This window comes from Cercospora beticola, chromosome 2, assembly GCF_033473495.1.
Source record: "Cercospora beticola chromosome 2, complete sequence".
NCBI lineage: Eukaryota > Fungi > Ascomycota > Dothideomycetes > Mycosphaerellales > Mycosphaerellaceae > Cercospora > Cercospora beticola.
The window spans coordinates 5,100,416-5,125,798 of NC_088936.1; the positions used below are offsets into that span (position 1 = coordinate 5,100,416).

General features: G+C 52.5%; 8 protein-coding genes across 8 annotated transcripts; all 8 read left to right on the forward strand.

The window, feature by feature from the left end:
• Positions 1-591: 591 nt before the first annotated feature.
• RHO25_003948 (uncharacterized protein) lies at positions 592-4,317 on the forward strand (the record flags this gene model as incomplete). The annotated part of the gene is made up of 1 exon (XM_065602480.1): positions 592-4,317. The coding sequence occupies one exon, from the start codon at positions 592-594 to the stop codon at positions 4,315-4,317; it is 3,726 nt and encodes a 1,241-aa protein (XP_065458552.1).
• Positions 4,318-5,453: 1,136 nt separating this feature from the next.
• On the forward strand, positions 5,454-11,405 carry RHO25_003949 (uncharacterized protein; the record flags this gene model as incomplete). Its single annotated transcript, XM_023599409.2, has 1 exon — positions 5,454-11,405. One exon carries the CDS (start codon positions 5,454-5,456, stop codon positions 11,403-11,405), a length of 5,952 nt encoding a protein of 1,983 aa, XP_023456336.1.
• Positions 11,406-11,693: 288 nt separating this feature from the next.
• Positions 11,694-12,716, forward strand: RHO25_003950 (uncharacterized protein; the record flags this gene model as incomplete). The annotated part of the gene is made up of 2 exons (XM_065602481.1): positions 11,694-12,267; positions 12,316-12,716. The coding sequence occupies 2 exons, from the start codon at positions 11,694-11,696 to the stop codon at positions 12,714-12,716; spliced, it is 975 nt and encodes a 324-aa protein (XP_065458553.1).
• Positions 12,717-13,337: 621 nt separating this feature from the next.
• Positions 13,338-14,335, forward strand: RHO25_003951 (uncharacterized protein; the record flags this gene model as incomplete). Its single annotated transcript, XM_065602482.1, has 2 exons — positions 13,338-13,890; positions 13,950-14,335. The coding sequence occupies 2 exons, from the start codon at positions 13,338-13,340 to the stop codon at positions 14,333-14,335; spliced, it is 939 nt and encodes a 312-aa protein (XP_065458554.1).
• Positions 14,336-14,764: 429 nt separating this feature from the next.
• Positions 14,765-15,761, forward strand: RHO25_003952 (uncharacterized protein; the record flags this gene model as incomplete). The annotated part of the gene is made up of 2 exons (XM_023599410.1): positions 14,765-15,320; positions 15,370-15,761. 2 exons carry the CDS (start codon positions 14,765-14,767, stop codon positions 15,759-15,761), a joined length of 948 nt encoding a protein of 315 aa, XP_023455629.1.
• Positions 15,762-17,841: 2,080 nt separating this feature from the next.
• Positions 17,842-18,481, forward strand: RHO25_003953 (uncharacterized protein; the record flags this gene model as incomplete). The annotated part of the gene is made up of 4 exons (XM_023599411.1): positions 17,842-18,037; positions 18,100-18,186; positions 18,263-18,384; positions 18,446-18,481. The coding sequence occupies 4 exons, from the start codon at positions 17,842-17,844 to the stop codon at positions 18,479-18,481; spliced, it is 441 nt and encodes a 146-aa protein (XP_023455630.1).
• A 499-nt stretch (positions 18,482-18,980) lies between these two features.
• RMT1 (type I protein arginine N-methyltransferase Rmt1) lies at positions 18,981-20,200 on the forward strand (the record flags this gene model as incomplete). Its single annotated transcript, XM_023599412.2, has 3 exons — positions 18,981-19,198; positions 19,335-19,672; positions 19,722-20,200. 3 exons carry the CDS (start codon positions 18,981-18,983, stop codon positions 20,198-20,200), a joined length of 1,035 nt encoding a protein of 344 aa, XP_023455631.1.
• Positions 20,201-20,893: 693 nt separating this feature from the next.
• RHO25_003955 (uncharacterized protein) lies at positions 20,894-21,619 on the forward strand (the record flags this gene model as incomplete). Its single annotated transcript, XM_065602483.1, has 1 exon — positions 20,894-21,619. One exon carries the CDS (start codon positions 20,894-20,896, stop codon positions 21,617-21,619), a length of 726 nt encoding a protein of 241 aa, XP_065458555.1.
• Positions 21,620-25,383: the final 3,764 nt, after the last annotated feature.

The window sequence follows — 25,383 nt, forward strand, 5'->3', positions numbered from 1 at the left end:
AGGGGGTTGGGAGTCGGTGGTCGTGTCGTCGCTGTTTCGAGCGCAACCTTTCCGAGCTTGCGCAATGAACGCAGCCGACTGGGCCCAGATGCTGCGCCGGAGGTACTTTCTGCTCTACTCTGCTCTCGACGACGTGCAACACGAGGAATACCGTCCAATGTAGCAATAGTATGTGTGCAGGAGGCGTGTCGGCGGGATGTGAGGAGGGCGTCGGTGTCTGTTGAATGAATGCCTGTCTATCTGTGCATGCGTCGCTGAATGATGAGAGTGAGGCGCGGTCGGAAGAACACTCCACTTCGCTCGTGCTCTTGCTCTGCTGGAATGACCCACGTCGCCAAAGACGCCCACGCCGATTCGCACACCACCACCACCGCTTCGATTACACCGCACCGCCCCGCGCATGTCCAGCACACTGCGCGTCTACTTTCTTTCTCTGCTGGCTCCACGTGACGACGGCGGCGCGCGGCAGTGGGACAGCAGCAGCACGAACCAGCCACGATCCTTCCACCAAGGTGGAGCACTCACACATACCTCTCTTCTCACTCGCAACCCACCATCGACCACCACAACGCCCCATCTGGCTTCGCAGCCATGTCCGCAAATGGCACGGTGGTGACCGCGCCTCCAGTGAACCGGAAGAAGGCGAAGCGGAGGCAAAAGGCCGCGCAAAAGGCCGCTCAGAAGCTGCCCGCGAACCATGTGGCTGCCCAGCAGACCGACGAAGGCTATGACGAAGACGCCCTGCGATATGAAGAGGACGATGAGGACGACTACGACTCCGAGGCCGAGTACGAACATCACTATGCTGCGCATGCTCCGACAAATGGCGTGCACCCGCCCCCGCCGCCATTGACGAGCAGTAAGAAGAGCAGTAAGAAGAAGAAGCCCGGCAATGGCCAGCAGCGAGCTTCGTACGACCCTCGAATTATGCCTCCGCCGATTCACTCGCAGCCTTCGAATCAGCTAAAGGCCCCGAACCGGGGGAACCGACAGAGTGACGCAATCTGGCACACGAGCATGCAGCAAGAGCGAGAGAACATCAAGAACTTCTGGCTCAACCTGACCGAGGACGAACGAAAGCGGCTATTGAGGATTGAGAAGGAAGCGGTGCTCAAGAAGATGAAGCAGCAGCAAAAGCACTCTTGCTCGTGCACCGTGTGCGGGCGGAAGAGACTGGCCATAGAGGACGAGCTCGAGCTGCTTTATGAGGGCTACTACGAGGAGCTGGAGCAGTACGCTCACCACGACGTGCCGCCCTTACCCTCGACCGATGGCCTGGTGCCCGATCCGCTGCAGCACCGCCGACCGCATCCTCTGGCGACGCCCCCGCCCCCCTTGCATCGCCATCCCCATCATCCGCACCCTCACCACCGGACGAGTCAGATGCATGAGGTGCTCGACGACGAGGACGAATACAGTGACGAGGAGGAGGACGAGGAGTACAGTGATGAAGAGGAAGACGAGGAGTATTCGGATGAAGAGCCCGAGCCGGAGCCTGAACCACCTCGGGGTCATCCCGGCGTGCCAGATTTCTTCTCGTTTGGCTCTCACTTGACCGTCAAAGGTATACTGACTCCGTGGGTTGAGAAGCTGAAAGCCGAGCTAAAGGGTAATGCAGATAACCTTCTCACGGTAGCAGACGACCTCCTCAAGAATGACGGCCGCAAGTTCATCGAAATGATGGAGCAGCTGGCTGAGCGACGCCTGCAGCGAGAACAGCGATCTCAGTACGAAGCAGATATCCACTCCGGCTATCCTCCGGGCGACCCCGCCTACGACCACGACCAGTTGGACGGCGACGAGTTCGACGATGAAGAGGAGTCATACAACTCGCAGGAAGAGTATGACGACGACATGGAAGAGGAGGAGGACATGGTGGGTGACATCAAGATGGCAAGTCCCACACATCTCCAAACTAATATAGAGCAGGAGGAGCTGACCGAGGAACAACGTATGCAGGAAGGACGCCGAATGTTTCAAATATTTGCAGCACGCATGTTCGAACAGCGCGTGCTGACAGCCTACAAGGAGAAGGTGGCAGCCGAACGTCAACAGAAGCTCCTGGACGAACTGGAGGAGGACGAGAAAGCACAGGCACAGCGGGAGGCCAAGAAGCAACGAGACGCGCAGAAGAAGAAGGACAAGAAGAAGCAGCAGCAACTGGCCAAGGCGGAAGAGAAAGCGAAACGCGACGCGGAGAAGGCTGCAGAAGAGGCACGATTACGGGAAGCTGAGGAGAAGAAGCAGGAAGAGCAACGTCGCAAGAAGGAGGAACAGCGAAGAAAGCGTGAGGAGGAGAAGAAGCGACAAGAGGAGGAGAAGGCGCGTAAGGAAGCTGAGAAGCTCAAGCGACAACAGGAAGAACAGCAGCGGCGAGAGGAAGCCGAGCGCAAAGCCCGTGAGCAGAAAGCTGCCGAGAAAGCCAAGAAGGAAGAGCAGCGTAAGCGGGAACGCGAAGAGCGAGAGGCACGGGAGAAAGAGGCTCGCGAGCGCAAAGCTCAAGAAGACAAGGATAGAAAAGAACGCGAAGTGAAGGCGAGAGCGGACAAGGAAACTCGAGAACGAGAGAAGAGTGCACAGCAGGCTGCCAACGCTCAAAATGCTGCACACCCTCCAGTGTTGTCGAAGCGTCCCTCTCAAGCTACGGTGGCTATCCCTGGCGTATTCGGCAAGCAAACTCCTTCCGCTGTGGCATCACCTCATCCTTCTGTGCCTACGCCGGCGATACCGAAAGCTCCAACTCCCTCGAAGCCCCGGCAAGCATCGCAGCAAGGCTCGCATGCCTCTTCGCCGAAGCAAACGCAATCGCAAATGTCAAGCGCTCCCAGCAAATCCTCCTCCCCCGGAAGCAGCGGCGCCCAGCAAGCTCAGAACCAACCGAAGCAGATCTTGCAAAAGCCTGGTAACCAGCAAGCTAACCATCCAAACCAACACCCTCTTGGTGCACCATCGCCGCTTCACCATCAGCCGATCCAACCACCACCGGGGATGCCTCACCCTCAGCAATTCCCACCAGGAGGCTTCGGAGGAATGCCGCCAATGGGCTTTCCCAACTTCCCAGGACCGCGTGGACCAATGGGCATGCCAAACATGGGACAGCGAGGTCCAATGCCCATGTTTCCACAACAACCACCGCACATGGGCTTCCCGAATGGCCTCGGTTTCGGTGCTCCCGGCATGAATGGCATGGCACCACCGCCGGGCATGATGATGCCTCAGCAGCATGGAAGGCCGTTTCCGTTCGACGGGCCTGGCATGATGGGACAACAGCAGCCGCCGCCTCCAGGATTTGGACAGCCCCATATCCACCACCAGCAGACTTCGCCGATTGGACAACCGCCGACCAGTGGTATCGAAGCGCAGCGACAGAGTGTTGCTGGTCATTCGCGACAGGCATCTGCTGATAAAGATCGCCTCGATTCAGGAGCAGCACAGCCGATTGCTCGACCGGCGCCCATACAGCGACCAGGTAGCGTTCGTCCCGCTGGCCTAGAGCGCAATGGGTCTGGGGAGATCGACGACCTGTCGAAGCATCTTGGTAGCTCCGCGCTATTGGACGATACTGACGAGCCGATACTCAATGGCGAGAATACCCGACACCATTCTAGTATGGCTGGCAACCCACGTGGTATAAATATTCCAGGAGCTGGCATGACGCCCATTGGTGGCGCCGGCTTTGGTGGCTTTGGTGCTCCAGGTACGTCTTGGGGCAACACACCGGCTGCGCCATTTGGGCAGAGTCCTGCTTTAGGAGGTCCTGGCTGGGGAGCATTGCCGCCTCAAGTTGGCAGCTGGGGCGCTAACAACGCCGGGTTCCCGAACAACAACCACTTTGGCTCTTTTGGCGGCCCGCTGGGTGCTCCACGTCCTGGTCCTCAGACCAGACCGATCACAGTGCGGCAGTTGCTGTGCAGTGCCTGCAGAGATCTCTCGCGTTCAGGTGACGAGTACCACAATGTCGATGCTGTGATCCAGCATATCATGTCCCGCAACCCACCGTTGGACTTCCCACCGGATGTGGCCGAAGTCAAAGACATCTCGACAGTGGAAGGCGATTCTCGCAATGGCGGCGGCGAACTCCACTTCCGGGAACACGATGATGGCACGAAAGAGATCAAGTGGACCCAAGATGCCTCGACGCCTGATCAGGGACATCGCCCTGCCGAACTCGCAGCGATAGGGTCGCCTGCTGTGGGCAAGAGCTCTCCTGCATTTGGCACATTTGGTGCACCGGGTGCTGGTCGTGGGTCAACGATTGCGCCACCACAGGGTGGCATCTTTCAGAATCTTGGCGCGATTGGGAGCTCGGGGTCATAAATCATGGATGCATGCATGCAAGGTGCTACTACTCTTAAGGCGAAAGCAAGGCTTTCTGGACCACAATTCGGTTTCTCTCCAACGCTGTGCTTGAACGCCGCTGTGATGATGCGCTCACTATCTGCTGCGCTGCGCTGCGCTCTCGCTAGCTACGATTCCTAGCGCGCACATACGACTACTCGTTGTTTCTTCTCAAATCACCAAGTCGGCTCGACTTCTTTGTTGAAGGTTGAGCTTGAGTCTTCGTCTCTTCTTTCTACTCCCTCCATCTTCAAGTTGATGCTCACTTTACGTGATCGTGATTATTTCTCGTGACGACCCTGCCTTCTGCACTTAGATTCACATCCGGAAAGCATGTCCACAATGCATCAAGATGGGAGCGCACGACCTTCGGCATTGCCTTCCCCGTGCGCTGCAAATTTTAGACTCCCTTCGTGACCAACAATAGTTCTTCCCTAATGATGCCTGCAGTCTCATGAAGGCTCTTTGAGACTGTCGGTAGCTGTAGGGAACAGCGTTAGCCAAAATTCTCGTGCGGCGTGTCATGTTATTCGTATGCTTGTAAAAGTGGTTTCCAAGGATGTACGTACCTTCTAAGTGAAACAGCACATTGCTCTGATAGTTCTTGAACATTTGCGCCACGAGCTCCACGTTCATGTTTTGGATGTTGATTTCCTGTTTTCATTGTTAATAAACGCGGGGTCAGAACGCATCCAAAGGGAATTGCAACGGAATACCGTCGACTTACTTGGAGAGACTTGTTCAGAACCATGATTGCTTCGTTGAGCTTCTCGACGTTGGTGATTATGCGGGTTAGAAGAAGGGATTGTTGGTGTTCGTGGGGAGATTCCTGCGAGGAGCGTTAGTTTAGGTTCGGCGAGTGTACGAATGGCGTACAGATGCTGACCATGATGCCTTGCAATTCGTGAGCTACGAGAGCTCAGATCAAAAGTGGTTCTGCTGGTGTTTTGCTCTGTTGAAGTCGACGCGTATGTTTGTCGCGAGGTGGTGTCAGAAAGGATCCACCGCGACCCCACTAGCGTGAACTCTGTTTGGACTCACACGCATCATCGTTTGGAAATCTGTTCGACCTCTCTTTCCACTTCACGAACGATTGTTTATCGAAAGTCGCCAAGATGCCTTCTTCGGCCGAAGCTGCGGCAGCACAATGGCTCGAACAGCTGGCGGCCATGAGGGCTGCTATCGCTGAGCTCAAATTACCGGAAACGAACGGCGAACAGAAGCCAGCATACGAAGCTGATCTGGACCTCGAGCTGGACGATGACGATTTATCGCCGGCTTCCGGAGACGATATCTGGGATCTGATCAGTGAAGAAGAGGAAGAGACGTTCAGTGAGGACAGTGTTGAGGTGCCCGCGGCGATTGGACAAGCGCAAGATGGCTCCAGAGATTGGCTCCATGAGAAGTGCCAAACAGTGGCCAACAAGGGCAACGGGCTCGAGGCCAATGCTCTTCAAGAGCAGATTATTGCTGTGCTCGCATCTGACAGCAGTGATGATGAGCTGCAGATGACTCTGGCCGATATTCTGGGCTTCGAAGAACTCGATCTAGTTTCGGATATCCTCAAGTATCGAAAATCAATTCTTTCCTCCGCTGCTGCTACTTTCACCTCTTCTCGCCCTTCTGGTCTTCTCTCGAAAGCGGAACGTGATGCTCGGCTTCGAGAGCAGGATCGAATGCATAAGAGTGCCCCACTTGCGGCTGCGCAGAATCGCTCGCAAGCGGAATATCCGCATATCTACAAGGCGCATGATGCCGGGAATACGCTTTCTGCGCATGGAAGAAAGTACGCCCTGCCTATGGGTAGCGAGAGAATCGAAAGAGAGAAGTATGAAGAATACAGTATTCCGGCCAATCGAGTTGGTGTGCTTGGCTCCAATCAAAAACTAGTGGACATCAAGGATATGGACGGCCTGTGCAGGCGTACATTCAAAGGATACAAGTCTCTCAATCGCATGCAGAGTCTGGTCTATCCAGTTGCGTACAACACAAGTGAAAATATGCTCATTTGTGCTCCAACTGGTGCGGGTAAGACTGACGCAGCGATGCTCACGATTTTGAACACCGTTGCCAAGAACATACATCCCAACCCGATCGAGGAACCAGACGCTACGGAGTTCGCTGTGCATGTTGGCGACTTCAAGATCGTGTATGTTGCGCCAATGAAAGCTCTGGCGGCAGAAATCACGGACAAGCTGGGCAAGCGACTCGCGTGGCTCGGGATGCAAGTGCGAGAGTTGACTGGTGATATGCAACTTACCAAAGCCGAGATTGTGGCCACGCAGATCATTGTCACGACACCAGAGAAATGGGATGTAGTGACGAGAAAGTCAATTGGCGATACAGAACTTGTGCAAAAGGTTCGACTCTTGATTATTGATGAAGTGCACATGCTGCACGATGAGAGAGGCGCGGTTCTGGAGTCTTTGGTTGCGAGAACTGAACGACAGGTTGAGAGTACACAGTCTCTGATTCGAATCGTGGGATTGAGCGCCACGCTGCCGAACTACGTTGATGTGGCAGATTTCTTAAAAGTGAACAGGATGGCAGGACTGTTCTTCTTCGATCAGTCTTTCCGCCCCGTTCCCCTTGAACAGCACTTTATTGGCGTCAAGGGCAAGCCTGGAACGAAGACGAGTCGAGACAACATCGACAATGTGGCCTTTGAGAAGGTCAAGGACATGCTGGAATGTGGACATCAAGTTATGGTCTTCGTGCATAGCCGAAAAGACACGGTCAAAACTGCCAGGACTCTGTTCGAGATGGCTACGGAGCAGGGCTTGACTGATCTGTTTGATCCAAGTTTATCCGAGGATTACACGCAGGCCCTCAAGGACGTCAAGCAGTCGAAAGGCCGAGAGATCCGAGAGTTGGTTGCAAAGGGCATGGGAACGCATCATGCCGGCATGCCTCGCTCAGATCGAAACCTGATCGAAAGACTTTTCGCTGAAGGCGTGCTGAAAGTACTTTGCTGTACTGCGACACTCGCTTGGGGTGTCAACCTTCCGGCTGCCGCTGTTATTATCAAGGGCACCCAGCTGTACAGCGCCGAAGCTGGTAAATTTGTTGACGTCGGTATCCTGGACGTGTTGCAGATCTTCGGTCGTGCTGGTCGTCCACAATTTCAAGACACTGGTATCGGCATGATATTGACAACGCAGGACAAGCTGCAGCATTACTTGACCGCTGTCACGCAGCAACAGCCGATCGAGAGTCAGTTTAGCAAGAAACTGATCGATAATCTGAACGCCGAGATCTCGCTGGGCACTGTCACCAGTGTGCCAGAGGCGATCACTTGGATGGGTTACTCTTATCTCTTCGTCCGCATGAAGAGGAACCCAATCGCATACGGCATTGAGTGGGCTGAGATTCAGCGAGATCCGAATCTGGTCCAGCGCAGACGAGATCTCATCATTCGAGCTGCAAAGGTTTTGCAGTCGAGCCAGATGATTATCTTCAACGAAACGACAGAGGAGCTTCGAGCGAAGGATGTTGGTAGGATTGCAAGTCAGTACTACGTGCTGCAGACCAGCGTTGAGATCTTCAACACAATGATGCGACCTCAAGCCACGGAAGCAGATATCCTCAAGATGATCAGTATGAGTGGAGAGTTTGACAACATCACCAGCCGAGAGAGCGAAGAGAAAGAGCTGATGAGACTGAAAGAGAACGCTGCGCCGTGCGACATCGAGGGCGGTATCGGAACACAGCAGGGCAAGACGAACGTCCTTCTGCAATCGTACATCAGCAAGGCGAACCTCGAAGACTTCACTCTGGTCTCTGACACGGCCTACGTTGCTCAAAACGCGGCCCGTATCTGTCGAGCATTGTTCATGATTGCGCTTAATAGGCGTTGGGGCTACCAATGTCTTGTCCTGTTGAGCATGTGCAAGAGTATCGAAAAGCGGGTCTGGCCTTACGAGCATCCCTTCCATCAATTTGAGTTGCCACAAAGTGTCATGCGACAACTTGACGAGAAGGGTAGCACCGCTTCGATTGAGTCACTGCGAGACATGGAAAGTGCTGAGATTGGCAGTCTGGTGCACAACCAGAAGATGGGCAGCACTATCGGCAAGCTGTTGAACAACTTCCCGACCGTAGCTATTGAAGCTGAGATTGCGCCTCTCAATCGAGACGTGCTTCGAGTCAAGTTGTACGTGACCCCGGAGTTCACCTGGAATGATCGCCATCATGGCAAGAGCGAAAGCTACTGGATCTGGGTGGAGAACTCTGAGACCAGCGAGATCTATCACCATGAGTACTTCATCCTTAGCAGGAAGAAGCTCTACGACGATCACGAGTTGAACTTTACGATCCCTCTCTCTGACCCACTGCCAAGTCAGATTTATGTTCGAGCTGTGAGCGATCGCTGGCTGGGGGCTGAGACTGTCACGCCCGTTTCGTTCCAACATCTGATCCGTCCGGATACTGAGAGCGTATACACCGATCTGCTCAATCTGCAACCCTTGCCGATCAAGGCATTGAAGAACCCGCTGCTGGAGGAGATCTACGGTCAGCGCTTCCAGTTCTTCAACCCTATGCAGACCCAGCTCTTCCACTGCATGTATTACACTCCTGCCAATGTTCTGCTTGGCTCTCCTACCGGATCTGGAAAGACCATCGCGGCCGAACTTGCAATGTGGTGGGCCTTCCGAGAGAAGCCTGGCAGCAAGGTCGTCTACATTGCACCGATGAAGGCTCTGGTTCGTGAACGTGTTCAAGACTGGCAGAAGCGCCTGACGCGGCAGATGGGTCTGAAGCTGGTCGAGTTGACTGGTGACAACACACCTGATACTCGAACAATTCGTGATGCCGATATTATAGTCACCACACCTGAGAAGTGGGATGGTATATCACGTTCGTGGCAAACTCGAAGCTATGTCCAGCAAGTCAGCTTGGTGATCATTGATGAAATTCACTTGCTCGGTGGAGATCGTGGACCAATTCTGGAGATCATTGTGAGTCGTATGAACTACATTGCTTCGCAGAAGAAGGGCTCTGTGAGAATTGTTGGCATGAGTACTGCTTGTGCGAATGCCATGGACTTGGCCAATTGGCTGGGCGTCAAAGAAGGCTTGTTCAACTTCCGACACTCGGTGCGACCTGTTCCTTTGGAGATCTACATTGACGGGTTCCCAGAACAGAGAGGATTCTGTCCGTTGATGGAGAGCATGAATCGGCCGACTTTCTTGGCGATCAAAGCTCACAGCCCCAGCAAGCCGGTTATTGTTTTCGTCGCATCGAGAAGACAGACGAGACTGACTGCGAGGGCGCTTATCAACCTTTGTGGCATGGAAGACAATCCGAGAAGATTCATGCATATGTCTGAAGACGATCTGGCATTGAACACAGAGCGCGTGAAGGATGATGCGCTGAGAGAAGCACTGAGCTTCGGCATCGGATTGCATCATGCTGGACTTGTCGAGTCGGATCGATCGCTGGCCGAAGAGCTTTTCGCCAACAACAAGATCCAAATCTTGGTCGCAACGAGTACTCTGGCATGGGGTGTCAACTTGCCCGCGCATTTAGTCGTGGTCAAGGGAACTCAGTTCTTCGATGCAAAGATTGAAGGCTATAAAGACATGGACTTGACAGACGTCCTCCAGATGCTGGGACGAGCTGGTCGACCGCAATTCGACACTTCTGGTATCGCGAGAATTTTCACGCAGGATTCAAAGAAGCCCTTTTACAAGCACTTTTTGCATACAGGCTTCCCTGTTGAGTCGAGCTTGCACAATGTTTTGGACAATCACTTGGGTGCCGAGGTCTCAGCTGAGACTATCGCGACCAAGCAGGATGCTCTGGACTACTTGACTTGGACATTCTTCTTCCGACGTCTGCACAAGAACCCGTCCTACTATGGGCTGGAAATCTCTGCTGAAGAGAACAACACGATTGCTGCCCAACAGGCTGCCAGTGATTACATGATTGAGATGGTCGACAAGTCGCTCAATGAGCTTGCAGAATCGAAATGTATCACCATCATGCCGAATGGCGATATCGATCCTACACCTCTCGGCAAAATCATGAGTTACTACTATCTCTCTCACAAGACCGTTCGAACATTGACTGAGCATGCCAAACCTACTGCAACCTTCGAGGACGTTCTGGGCTGGATGTGCCGCGCGACAGAATATGACGAGCTCCCTGTCCGACACAACGAAGACCTCATCAACGCCGAGCTGTCCAAAAACCTTCCCATCGACGCAGAAAAGCTGGGTCTTGTCATGTGGGATCCGCATGTCAAAGCTCATCTCTTGCTCCAAGCGCACTTCTCTCGAATCGATCTTCCGATCAGCGATTATGTGGGTGATCAGAACTCGGTTTTGGACCAGGCAATCCGTATCTTGCAGGCTTCGATCGATGTCTTAACAGAGCTAGGATACCTGCAGAGTTGCAAGATGATGATGACGCTTCTGCAGTGTGTGAAGAGCGGAAGATGGCCAGATGATGGACCATTAGCGATCTTCCCCGGTGTTGGACCTGAGAAGGAGAAGAAGAGAATTCTTGGAGATAATGGAAGGCCGAAGACTTTGTGCGAGGCTACGACTTGTGAAAGAGGGGTCATCGAGGGCGCGTTGAAGCAAGTCGGGCTACCAAATCCCAGCTTTGGGAGGGTCATGAAACCTCTTGGTCAACTACCCCAACTGCAAATCGGTGTCTCGGACGTGAACGCTCTGGGCTTGAGCGTTTACTTGTCCCGCCTCAATCCTGTTCAGGACAAGGAGTACAGAATCTACGCGCCGCGCTACCCGAAGCCGCAGACAGAGGGATACTTCTTGATCGTGCATGATGCTACGAATGGAGAAATTTATGCCATGAAGAGAGTCAATTGGCCTTCAAATGACAGAGGTGGGAAAGGAAGAGGTGCTGGTACGAACGCTGTGGGGAGCAAGCCGACGACGAAGTCTACTTTCAGTTTGCCGGAGAGTGATGTGGAGAGGAAGATCAGAGTTGTGGTTGTTAGTGATGCGTATATTGGGATGGAGTGGGTGGTTGAGGAGGATGTGGAGGTTCCTCCTGTGCCGAGGGTGGTGGATGATGGGTTGAAGAAGGGAAAGGAGTAAGGAGATGATGAAGGCATGAGGCTGATAAACAGAGTTGGCAGTATGGAATGACTGCGCGATTGCATGAAGTTACGAACTTCACGACGAGCAGGATACCAGGCGTTCAATCCGAATATAGGCTTTTGTGGTGGAATTCGAACTGAATGTTTGCTTGACGCTAATGCATGGAACTCACTAGCGGCGTTTCGAGTCGAAGCTTGCGGATGCTATAAGTTGCCTCAACTTCTCGCGGATTTTCTCTTCGGCGACAACATTTCGCAAGTCATCGTCACCGGCCCCCAACTCGCAATGGCCAACACGGCCATTACGACCATCGCGAGTGACGGCGATGTGATTCTCACCGTCGGCGCCCCAACGGACTCAGCCATGTGCCGCAAAATGCGCGTTTCCGCCGCCACGCTCACCGCAATCTCGCCACTGTTCAAAACACTCTTTGGACCACATTTTCGCGAGGGTCGGCAAGCTAGGAATTCCTCCAAACCGGCTGAGATCCCGCTGCCAGAGGACGACCCCCTGGCTGTCTTGGTACTGTGTCAGATGGCACACATGTGCTCCGACAATCTTCGCACTCTGCTCGATTCACCGGAGCTCCTGAGTCTTGCCATAACCGTCGACAAGTACCGCTGTGTGACTCCCCTCAAGCTCCAGTGCTCTGCGCTCCTTCTAGCATGGTGTCAATACGATCCCGTTGGCCGCTCCACATATGCCAGTTCCCTGGAACAAGATCTGTGGCGTATGGCTTCAGCAGCATATCTCATCGATTGTCCTCACACTTTCGAAAAGGTCACCTCAATGCTCGTAACGCATACGTGGTCCAAGTTCGACTTTCTCTCGACTGAGGCTTTGCCAGCGGGTGTCACTGGTAAGAGGATCTCGTCACTCGCTACTAGCATCCACTGATTGAGCACAGCTGCTGTTGCGGAGAAGCGGAGCACTGCCAGGCAAGTACTCAACACAGCTCTCCCAGCGCTCTCGTCTGCTTCTTGCGTCCATGTCTGCAAGAGTAAACATCGCGACTTCATGCAGAAGCTGTCACAGCTGTTCGAACTGAAGTTTTGGCCGCCAACTTTCGATAGCCGCCGCACCTCCTTGCAAGCATTGGTGGAAAAGACTCGCAACTTACCGACGATTCGACACAAAGACTACGGTTCGTGCGAACATCACTGGACGACCATCAGCATCGAATCCAAGACCTTTCAGCTCGTTGCCAGTCAGGTCGCAGCGGAGTGCACTGGTTTGTGCTTGGCTTGCGCCAAAGCCTCTAACATCACGATGGGTTCGTTGTGCGTCGACCACGCCCCGAAGCGTTGAAGGACAACAAGGTAAGGCTGTTGCTGGAAATAGGCTATGGCGGCAAGTGACACTGGAACAGAACAGCTCATGAAAGAGGAAGATGCTGAAAAAAGGCCAAATGCTTGTGATCGAGCTCGATTCCGAAGCGAAGGGTCAATGCATACAGGCTGTTAGAGCTGCCAAGGCATGGTAGCGGGGATGTTCAACACGCATTATGTATCGTTGGCGTCTTATGACGGCGGAGTAGCAGGGCCAATGCAGAGTTGTGATGGCGGAACCGATCGGACATCACCGCGAGGCCACTGCGCTGCATAGAAAACTGAATCAAAAAATTACAGCTCGGGTCCTTTTCCTTCATTTTACAGACCTGCACAGGATGAGATTCGAACGATCGGACAACGCGCTTGATGTCCTAGTGGGCACTTCGCTCCCTCGCTGTAACACGGAAGGCAAGTGAAGTTGATGCAGTGGCCGCCTGACGCTAATGCACGGCAAGCACTAGCGGCGTTTCGAAGTTTCGAGTCGAGGCTGGCGTTTTTCTGCTTCAGCTTGCTGCACTTCTTTGCACGACAGCAACACGACTTGACCTCACCAAGACCGATCTGTCACAGCTGGCAACCGCCCCAGTACGTTACGGAGATGGAGCACATCCAGGAAATTGCCCCTGACGGCGACGTGATCCTTGTGGTCGGGTCGGACAAGTTCCCCAAGATCAAGCTGCGCGTTTCCTCAGTGCTGCTCGCCAACACGTCGCCGGTCTTCAAGACGATGTTCGGCCCACACTTTCGCGAGGGTCGTCAACTTCGCAATTCTGCGAATCACAGTCCACCTGAGGTTCCGTTGCCCGATGATGAGTGGCTTCCAATGACTTTACTTTGCAAGATGGCACACCTGCGGTGCGAGGAACGTGAACCCGTTTGCGGCCCACGCGAACTTCATTCTCTCGCAAAACTCATCGACAAATACTGCTGTGCAGCGCCTCTTCGATTGCAGAGCTCCGCCCTGCTTCTCACTGTCTTACACCGCGGCGACGGTTACAAGATCAAAGACGAAGACCTTTGGAATCTCTCATCCGCCGCCTATTTGATGGACTGCTCTCAGGCGTTCAAGGTTGCCACTTCGAAGCTTCTCCTAAATACGCAAGACGTATTCCAACTGCGGACAATAGATCATCTCCCTGCCAACACGGTTGGTAAGCTATCCCTTCCTGTGTCCGCTCTCCAAATGACAGACTGACAGAAGCCCTCTCAGGAGCGATATGTGAGAAGCGTGCCGCTGCCTGGCACATCTTTTGTGGCGGCTTGCCGGAGCTTGGAGCAACAGCCCTAGATCACTCCTGCTCGAACCATGCCCAGGGGTTCACGGACCGTCTCGCCGAGGCATTCAAACTAGTTTACTGGCCGCCAATATTTGGAAGCCATACATTGCGCGACCTTTTGACGATGACTAGAGCCCTCTCTGGTACTTCGCGCTGCAATGGGAACTGCGAGCACGTCCAGTCTCCCGTTGACAACGCGGCATTCTGCAAGGTTGCGAAGCAAGTCGAGGATATCTGTCGGGGACTGTGTTTGGCGTGCGCAAAAGCTGGAAAGTACCTCATGGGGGCTGCTTGTAAAGAGCACAAGTGGAATATGTGAAAATTAAATTGCACTCATCAAGGTGGAGTGATCCGAGGCTGATCAATAGATGGCCGGGGTCCGCTATTATGCAACACGGCGCTCAGACACAGGTGCCCTTGTTCAGTAGGAACTGTGCTAATCGTATTCCATGTTGCTTCGCTACTGCAATCTCTGCTTTGAACTGACATTGACACCTTTACAAGAAGATGAGAGCCTACCCAAGAGTTTACTCGTTCCCAAAGCGATGTAGCTTCTGCGGCGTAGTTCTAGCCAGATTGTACAACTGAGAATATGCTCGAGTGTACACGATGCCCGCTGCACGTGTCGGATTCACCAGGATCGTTCGAGTCCGAATCGCAGTAATCATACTTCAAGCACTTCACTCTTCCACCTTCACTACAGCAATCCCAAGTCAGACTAGAGCGACTGGGCCTGGCCAAAGAGGATATGTCCCAACGCGACGTGGCCGTCATAGCGGCCGATGGAGACTTGATTCTCGTAGTCGGCCACGAAAAGGGGAGGATTCGGGTTTCATCAGCATTACTCGCAAACGCCTCAGCTGTCTTTAGGGCAATATTCAATCACGAGAAGTTCCGCGAATTTCAACGAGAGCAGAAAGATCGAGGCGGTCCCATCGAAATCATCCTAGACAAAGATGGCTACATCTCCATGGAACAACTCTGCAAGATGGCACATCTGAAGCACGCCGATCTGACGAAGACTTTCGATGCAGAGAAGCTTTTCGATCTCGCCATACACATCGACAAGTATAAATGCTCGAGTTCGTTGAAGCTTCAGTCTGCCGCTTTGCTTTACTCCTGGTTGGACTCCAGCGCTGTCGACGAGGCACGCATATCACAGGATGACCGTTGGCGTATCGTAACCGCCTCGTACCTTATGGACTGCCCCCAAGCTTTCAAAATGACTACTCAGAAGCTGATCACCGAAACGACGGGAAACCTTCACTCAGAATACATGAATGACTTGCCTGTCAGTGTCGGTGGTAAGTCCCAACAATTGATCTCTCTGGCCCTTTCTGACCTGCCGCATAGTCGCAATCGCAGAGAAGCGCTCCAGCGCATGGCAGTACCTCTGCTACGAGCTACCCAAACTCGGGATTCCCATCTGCAAGTCAAACTGCCGCCGGGAGGCGAGAACGCAGAGATACATGCTCGCCATCAACAAGGCTTTTGGCCTGCTTTACTGGCCTCCGAAGTTCAAGGAAGGATCCAAACCACTTTCTTACTGGATAGAGAAGACACGTGGGCTTCGCGATATCATAACGGCGTGTGACAAAGCATGTCGACCAGAGAGAGTCAAGAAGTCTCAGTTTCAAGATCTGGCCGCGAGCGTTGCGAAGCGTTGCGAAGGTCTATGTTTGGAGTGTTCGAAGAAAGAAGCTCCCAATCTGGACAAGAAGTGTACGGTGCATACAGGTCATTAGTGGCCCGGCGGCTGAAGATGGAGGGTTTGCGTCTTTGTCTGCTTAAAGAGCTCTGCTGAATGTCGTCTAACGAAGAAAATGATGGTATGGTTGGTGATGTTCAAAGGGTACTGCAGCGTCGCATTGGCTGGGGACACCAGAAGGGGGACTTGAGAGAGGAGAGCATTATTGAGTGGTTTGGCCTGAAGATCGAGATCAAAGCGGGTCCAATGACCGAAGACATGGCATGGAAAGGTGAACTGTCAGCATATTATGGCGTCAATAAGAGATAGATGAACAGGATCAGGCGAGCAACACGGTCCCGACCCGCTCCAATGCTTTCGAACAGACCTTGGTCAAGGTCTTTGATCAATGCGACGCGCCTGAGAGGCAGGTGGGCTCTCGTGTATATCTCCTCTAGAGACCTTGTTGTTACAAAGCTTAGCATCCAGGGAGAGAACACATTGCGGAAACCTGATGAATTCTTCCTGTATTCTTCTGCTCTTCAGATTCCAGTTTTCACTCCGCACTGTTCTGCAGCTTCCCAATCGATGGTCTCGTGGTTCCGAGCTCGCAACGGGTTGACTTAGGCAAGCCGTTTCGTCCTTCACTGGTCTCTCACTCAAAAGCATTGGAGTAAGGAGTGTTCTGACCAGATCTTAAATGACATTTTCGATTGGTAGTATCGGCAGACTTCGCATGTGTTCTCTGGATGCAATCTGTCATCACTTGGGAAGCCTGTGTGTTGTTTTCTGGCTGACCTGTTGTTGTCCCGTCAAGTTGCTCCCCATCGTTGAAGCTTTGATCATACCGCAGTACATCGACGGTAGCCAAAATCATGACTGCCGCCAGAATACTTACCTGGGCTCAAGTATGTGCTCGCTCGAATATTAGAACTCGCATGTTCTCCCCTCCAATGGAAGAAGATTGTCGTTTCTTCATGGAGTTGTGCGGCACTTCGTACAACGGTGAATTCGTCTTTCGGGCAGACTAGACTGCTCACGAAAGGTGCAAGAATAGAAATCCTAGCCCGAAGATCCGGCGAAAGCCATACCGACTTTCGGTCACATACATGCCCGGTAAGATCCAGGCACGTGGGTATGAAACGACGAATCCAAGAGCATTCTGCATGTAAGCAGTGTCTGCCCTATTCGCGGAAATAATTGCCTTCACAGTTCTCCTTTGAGTGAAATTGAATACGGAGAACAACCTCGCTGTGAATGTCTTGGATTACCCACCATTGGCTCGGTCCGCATTCGTTTATTTCTGTGGTGGGACTTCGATGTCGAAGGAAAACCAGGAACAAGTATCGCTGCACATGTGCTGCAGTCTACTGTAAGCTAAGGCCGGAAAAGCTTGCACAAGACGTGCTTGAGACGCCAAGGAATGTTAGGCTAGTCCACATGTCTCATCCGATACTTGACCATTCATAGCTCGTTGTTCGCTAAACACGTGCTTGAAGGGCTGCTTGTCAACATCCGCATTGCTAATGGCATTTTCACTCTTGCGCTGCGACGCCAATGGCGTGAATGAAGCAGAATCCACCCAAAGCACCGAGCTCGAAACATGCATCCCGGGAATGCGCTTGTAACCCTAAGGCTACTCCATCGATTCTGTTTCCCTGGCACTATGGATTGTCAGCAGTCCAATGCCATCGCAGCGTGCGAGCACGAGATCGCAGCATAGGATCACGTTTTTGCTGTTTTGGCTTCATTCGAATGGATCGAGTTTCGAATGCGAACGCCACGCATGGTCATGCAAGGTAGTTTTCTGTACCATCATGGTGGGCATGGACTCTGGTTCCAGCGGTCGAGACTCCACAGCGTGGTGTTCAGGCCCTCGACTTCATCTTTGCTGGTTGAACCGTTGAAGCCGTGTCGTGTGAGTGAAACCAGCAATACGAACGTGCGAAGAGAGGTATAGCCGTGAAAATGTCTTCAGCGTGTGGAAGTGGTATAAAGATTCGTGGTTGCTGCGAGAGCGAGAGAGCATTCCATCAGCAAGCAACACCAGCCAACAGCAGCATCAGCAACTTCCAAAAGTCCTTCTTTTACCTCATCACTCACTCACCAACCCAAGATCGCCACAAACCTCCTTCAAAATGAAGTTCTTCGCCTACGCCGCCGCTGCCCTCCCACTGGCAAGCGCAGTCATGATTCCCCGCGAACTCCAGATCGACACAACACCGCTCAGCTGCAACATTGACCTGGACTTGGATGTGAACCTCGACCAGGCTGGCAATCAGGCTGTGAACCAAGTTGATGTTCTGGGTGTTCTTTCGAAGCTTCTTGCAGATGGTATGCGCATTCCACGTCTCTGATACGCGAAGCAGAGGGTTGGAAGACTGATTGAATCTCAGGTGAAATCGACATTACCGATGTCGATACTCGTGTCTCAAAGCGAGCTGATGTTCCTTTCTTGCACTGCGGCTACTCACGTGCTGCTCGTAAGTCGACCCTGAGCTTGCACACTGAAGAGTAATAGGTGTTTTCCAATCAGACAGCTGCTGATAACGTATCCAGGCTGCGCTCTCAGCTCCGGTGGTGCTCTTGCTACCTGCGTCTGGGCCGCTATTTCCTTTGGCAAGGACATCAAGGAAGACTCAAAGTGTATCGCTGCGGTTGCTGCTTTTGGCGCAAACTTGGTGAGTAACTCTCCTGTCCGTCTCTCTCTGTTTGGCCATGTTACTGATGCATTTGTTTTAGCCACAAGATTGCAGACTCTGCTTGGGAGTCAACTAGACATTTGTTCGAAATTTTGATCATGACGCGATATGTTGGGGGCTTGTATTATGACATTGAAGGGAACCGGTCCATAGAAGAGTTAATACAGACTTTTGCGCACTTCCTTTACCTTTTCCTATTGTGTTTTGCTGTCATCTCGGGCATCTTTGGTACTGCTTCAGGCGTGATGGCTTCTTCAGGATGACCTGTACTATTCCATATGAAGCTGTGCCATCTTGCACGAGCCAGATACCGGTGGTGCGGGCATTGGCATTGGCCTTGATGGCCTTTGATGATGTGAAGCAATTGTTGGATGATGATGCTATTCGCCCAGGAGCAAAAGTGATGTTGTGCAGGGATCTGCGTCACGTGGCAGACCCTCGAAACGCTCGGGTAAATGTCGGAGCCGTGAGGCGCAACTTTCTTGTGGTCCCTGTTGACTTTTTCGTCAGCGCAGAAAGTGGGCGATCACATCGAGTACCTCCCTCACCAACAACAATCTCGAGCAGCAGTCAAGATGGCAGACAACAAGCAGCCCACGAGCGACCCCATGGCGGGTATGGCGCACAGCGAGGCGCATTACTTCAACAGCTACAACCACCACGGCATCCACGAGGAAATGCTGAAGGATGAAGTGCGAACTAAGAGCTACCGCGACTCCATCTACAACAACAAGCACCTGTTCAAGGACAAGGTCGTCCTCGATGTCGGATGCGGTACATCCATCCTGAGCATGTACACATAATCCTCCCTCCGCACCGCCCTCTGCCCTTCAAACCCCTCCCCCACCGCCATTCCTATCGATAGGAGCAGCGATCTGAAAACCGATCTCGATACCGATCCAGCATACTGATCAAGGCTGGTCCTATAGGTTCGCGGTCAAGGCTGGCGCAAAGCACGTGATTGGCGTCGACATGTCCACGATCATCTACAAGGCGCGAGAGATTGTCGAGGCCAATGGCATGTCGGACAAGATTACCCTGCTGCAGGGCAAGATGGAGGAGGTTGAGCTGCCTTTCCCAGAGGTCGACATCATCATTTCAGAATGGATGGGATACTTTTTGCTGTACGAGAGCATGTTGGACACTGTGCTTTGGGCCCGTGACAAGTACCTCCGCAAGGACGGCAAGGGCTTGATCTTCCCAGACAAGGCTACCATCTACATGGCTGGTATTGAGGACGGAGACTACAAGGACGAGAAGATTGGCTGTAGGTTTGACCAAATGGCATCCTCAAAGGAAATACTGACAAGTGACAGTCTGGGACAACGTGTACGGCTTCGACTACTCTCCACTCAAGCACACCGCCCTCACGGAACCCCTCGTCGACACAGTCGAGCTCAAGGCCGTTGTGACCGATCCTTCCGCAGTCATCACTCTCGATCTCTACACCTGCACAGTCGACGATCTCTCATTCAAGCTCCCATACGACCTCACAGTCCGCCGAACAGACTACATCCACGCCTTGATCGCCTGGTTCGACATTGAATTCTCCGCCTGCCACAAGCCCGTCCGCTTTAGCACTGGTCCTCACACAAAGTACACACACTGGAAGCAAACCGTCTTCTACCTGGCCGACGTACTCACAGTAGAAGCCGGCGAGCACATCACCGGCCAACTCGAGTGCAGACCTAACAATATCAAGCACCGAGACTTGGACATTGGAATCGACTACAAGCTTGAGACGCAAGACTCGCACCGCATTGCGGACGGGCATTGCGAATACAAGATGTGCTAGAGCATTTTCAGCGAAGGAGTTTCAGGAGTGGGATTGTGCATTTTGCACGATATGAGCATGTGCATAATGCTGGAGCATTTTGATGTCCTTTGTGTTTCGGTTTCGTTTGTCGAAATGGGTCGCAGCTTTGGCTTCGCTGACCGTGTATGGATAGCATTTTGCGAGTAGTGCATATCTATCATCGTGCGTTGTGAGAAAACGCGAACGCGATGGCCACATTCCCGGCTTTCCGGATCACGCATGGAGATTTCTTGGCGCATCAGGCCGCTTGCTTACTTCACTCAATACCAGCACAGCTTGCCTTGGCTACTTACATAAAGGTAACCAAAATGGGAAACTCAGGCAGCCACATATCCAGAGTCAAGCGCTAAACAACAGAAGTCAGGGATTAGGTGACACCTCACTCGCAAACCAGGGCAATGAAAACAAAGAGAGATCCAATGGCCGTTGTTGGCTGCAGCCGCTTTTGGAGATACTCTTCAATGGAGACAATGAACCTGGCTCCGAGTCGATTTTCCAACAATACGAAACTTGGACACGTTCCTCTTCCCAGGACACCTTGACAAGTCTCCAGCTACATCAATAATCTCGCGCACGTCTTCACTTGGATTCATCCCAATCCCCTTGTCTGCAATGTAAGTTCGCGATTGAGTGACATTGACTTCAGCCCATTGACATTGAGCCAGGGCAGAAATGTGGTCAATAGACCAAATCGATCGCAACTATGATGTTGAGCCTTTCTACCACGATCTTCGCTCGGAAGCACTGAGGGACTATGTTGAATACTTCAACCTCAATCCCAGATCCTGGCGCAGCAGAGAGTACTTGATAGCAGTTCTGAAGCGGCACTACCAGACGGAGCGCAATTTCGCGGAACAAAAGCTGCTCGAGGATGAACGAAGAAGAGCACTCGAAGCCGAAGAAAAGGCGGTCCAGAACGAATGGAGGCTCAGAATGTGTCTTCTTGGACTACTTCTCGCCCTGGTAGAAGCTCAGCGCTTCACGAACTTCGAACTTATCCAGATGCCGGAATGGTTCAGCCAGGCCGGACTATTGTGCTACAAATTCAACCCCTTCGCGTACGCCTTTGCGTACGCAGTACTTGGTCGCTCTAGATTCAGCATTCCGCGCATTATCCTGGATCAAATTGTCCTCTTCGTTGGTCAAGTGGTTCTTCCTGCCGTCTACGGACCGTCAACTTTCAGCTTTTCGGTTGGTTCTGTTCTGCTGGAATTGTTTAAATTTACTTCTCTGGGCGGGGGTTTGCCCATCATTGGTCCACTTCTAGACCGTGCTCGGAAGGAGGATCGACAATTACAGCGCGACATTGATCTCTGGATGTTCGTTCGTATGTACTTATGGTCGGGATACTCGATCGTTGCACTGGTTGTCGCACTGTTGGATAAAGCAAGTCAGTAATCGCAATTGATCATCGAACTTCAAACGATAGGTCAATCCGTTGTTCAAACACAAATCGATCATGGTGTTGAATTACTATGACTATCTAGAAGCGAAGGTGTACAAGTAAAATCAAGCCTCTCGGCGTGTTTATGGTCCGTATATCGCCTTGGCATTGAACTCGAAGCCGCTTCCTGAGTGAAAATGGCTGATCGCGATCACTAGTGATGCGCAGCTTAGCTTCCTAGCACTCAAGAGAAGAGGATGTAGAGAAAGACGGGCAGATGTTTAGGGCAGAGGAGCTTACCACGATATAAATCCAGCTTCGAAGGTAAATTCTACGATAGCAAATGCTAATTCATTCAATTGAAATTGGGCCGGTTGGAACACAATGGACACGCATGCAGGATAAGTGAGTGTGTTCAGGAAAATCCGTTCGCATATGGAATCTACTCTCAGAGTCGAACTCAGAACTCCGGGATGTGGACCCCCAAACAGACATTCACGCTCCTGCTGCGACCTAACCGAACGAGGAGTCTGGTGGGTGCTAGTCCTTCTTTTGGCCTTTCTCCTTGTTCAACCACGGTCTGCAGCGGTCCGCAAATTTCTGCAGCCTGTTTCTACGGGTCGTAGCCTCCTGTACAGAACGTGTGGGCCAAAAAGTCCTTTGTAACAAAACAATGACTTCCAAAAGAGCCAAGTAAGAACCAAGCGCCCTGATTCTCCGTTAGCGAGATTTTCCATACGAGAGTTGTACGCGGAGCTCACAAAGATACATAGCTTAGCCACCCTAAAACAGCCGCATCATGGCAAGTGACAGGTCCCGGTATATCGTGATTCTTGCAAACCTGCACCGTCCATGGCAGCAGCCAGTTCCTGCGATCGACTATCGCGACGCCGAGCGGCGCAAGACTTATCATATTGAGAGGGGGCAAAAGCCACAGAAATTGCAGTCCTAGATCATGTCGCCTTTTTCCATTGGTCAGGGACTCTAGCGAAGTCGACAAGAACGCAAGGGCCAGGAATGGTAGCCTAAGCCAAATCTGTAGCCAGGTGAGCATGGATGACGGATGAACGATGGGTGAACTTACACCAGGCGGCAGAGTGACAGTGTACAGGCCGAAAAGAATGGTAAGCAAGAGGCCCGTCACCAAAGATGCTGTTCGCAGCAGCCAAAGCATTGGCAATTGCCATGAAACTGGATTCCACTGCAAATGCAACTTCGATTGAAGCAAGAGCCATATACTAAAAGTACTGGTGACTGCAAAACCTACGACAAGTATATTCCTTTCTGTTGGTGATATCGTGAGAGCCGAAGCGTGGAGCCCACCATTGCTCTCGAACGACTTTTCTGCCAGCGGTCCTGCCTTGTAGGCTTTCCAACGTGCCAGTACAGGAATGAACACAGGCAGAACCACTGCCAATGGTAAGAATGAGAGCGTGAGTATAACTCGAGATGCGAACATCAACACCAACCAGCAGATCAGAGGCGTGCGAACCGTGACTGCGTTTGCCTGCACAAGAATCGTTTCCTGGTGATTGAGGGACTTGACTTCGAATTCTGAGCCTATGACCAACGAGTAATCCCATGTTTCGGGTGTCCTGGTTATGATAATGTTCGAGAATGGCGTTAGTGGGAGCTTAAATACCCTTGCGCCGTCGTGTCCATCAACCAGAAGAGTATGCCACCAGCCCTTATCATCTTTCGAGATCGACATGTGCAATACAAAGGCAATCGTGGCTCCTCCAGCTAAAGATTTTCGTAAAACAACACTTCCATGGAAAGGCTTTTCAGGAAATCCACCGTTCTCGGCCTGGCGTAAGAAGAAGCTGGATGAATCCCTGTGCCAATTTTCAGCAGGCTCAGCACTGGCGATCTCAAAGCCAGGGTCACTTCGATGGGAGAGGCAGCACGAGATCACTTCCTCATTGAGCTGGAGTAGTGGTCGGCGTCTCGCTTGAGTAGCTCTATGCAGTACCGTGAAGCGCCTCGTCACGTTCGGACATGCCTCGGTGTTGCGCCACGTCGATCGCTTTGTACTTACAACGCTGCACCGAGTAGCGAAGTAGGTGTCACGCGTGTCGGAAACTTTTCGAACAAGAAGTGTGAGAGTGTGCGTAGGGTTCTCCTCGAAACAGCAATTCAAAGCGACCAGCATCTCTTCCGGGTAGAAATCGGGTCGAGCCCATTGGCGCTCAGCAAGACCATATATATGACTGCCAAGTCGGCGGCTAGTGAACAAAGGCTGTTGAAGCCAGTGGCGAGGATCACGGATACGGGGACGACGGTTGACCCAGCGGGTAGGAAGGTCAAATCGCACGCCTTTGTCCACCAACTCGAAGCTGTGATCAAGATGCAGGCCATGTTTGTCGGTGGGGACAAACCGGCCACATTCTCGAAAGGCAAGAGGTGATTTTGCCAGCGTATCGAGCGGCGTCGAGGTTTCGACATCATAGCACACGTTCCCTCCCATCTGAGGGACGTATGCGAGCCAGGAAAAGATACTATGATCAGAATGTGTTCGAAGTAACTCCATCTGAAGCCTGGCGAAACGTAGCAGACCTCTGCCAAGTTGTACCAGCGATACATCGAGTTTATGGCCTCTGCTAGCTCCGCACTCGAGCTCTTGTCGATGCAGCACGTATCGATCCAGCAATATTTGTATCCGTCTTGAGAAGCTTGCTTCCGTGTGTAGTTCAGCTTTTCCCAGCCAGCCCTCGCTCGAAGTCCTTCAATGTCTGCAGTCACATATTGGAATGTGATTTCTTCGTCTGCCGGCAGCCATACGTGCGACAGTATGGCATATTTCGGAAGCTTTCGTTCATCGTTGAAGGTTTCGAGCTTCAGCTCCTCACAGTCTGCTCTGAGAAGCCGCATGCCTGCCAGTCATTCAGTGAAACGGCGCTGGTAGCTCGGTTTTGATGCGTTCGTTTGATGGCAGCATTGCTTTGAGCGGTGGCTTCGCGCATCAAGAGGTCAACACAGAAACAGAATAGCAAGCTGAAGTCGAGGAACAAAACGCGACAAGGTTGTAACGCTGCGCACGGGGACATCGATCCTACTGAGGAGTGTTATGCAGCCACTCCTCGATGCACTCCGTGGCTATGCTCTAGACCATGAGCTGAGGCATCTTCTTCCATTCATTGGTTCCACTCCTCAGCCTGGCCTTGGCCGTTCAGCCTTGCGGTCACAGCATGGCTTGATTATTGGATGGCCTGAGCCACTTGTGCACATTGTCGGGATGTGAGAGCGGCAACGCGTCCGATCCCTGTTCGTACGATGAGAATGCCTCAGTGGATGCTGAGATCCTAGCCTCAGTGTGATGAATGTCAGAGTACATGTACCGTACTGGAAAGGTTGTGACGATAGAGGAGATGCAAATGCGGCAGTGGGAAACTTCGGTGCCTGAGGATCCGTGCATCCGAGGCTCCCGGTCTGCACTTCACTTCACGTCGTCTCTCTCAGCACAACACCATTTCCTACGCTACGCAAACGTTTCGAAGACTGCATCCACGCTTAGCTCCGCAGGGGTCGCATGTAGAGTGTGCCCCCGAAGACTCTTCTCCATGCATTCGCCTTGCCGCCAGCGCGATTCGAACTCTTGTTCCAGAGACGCGCAGTGGAAGATCTGCAGCACTTCATGAGTAGTACACCTAGATTCGCTCTCTCTGGTCCTCTGGATCGAGAGCCATGAGGTAGCGACAGGATGTCCGCGATGCTGCAGAGAACTTAAGGACTCAAGCTGCAGCTATTTGACGTGCAAACATGTTCCATTGGCGTGCTC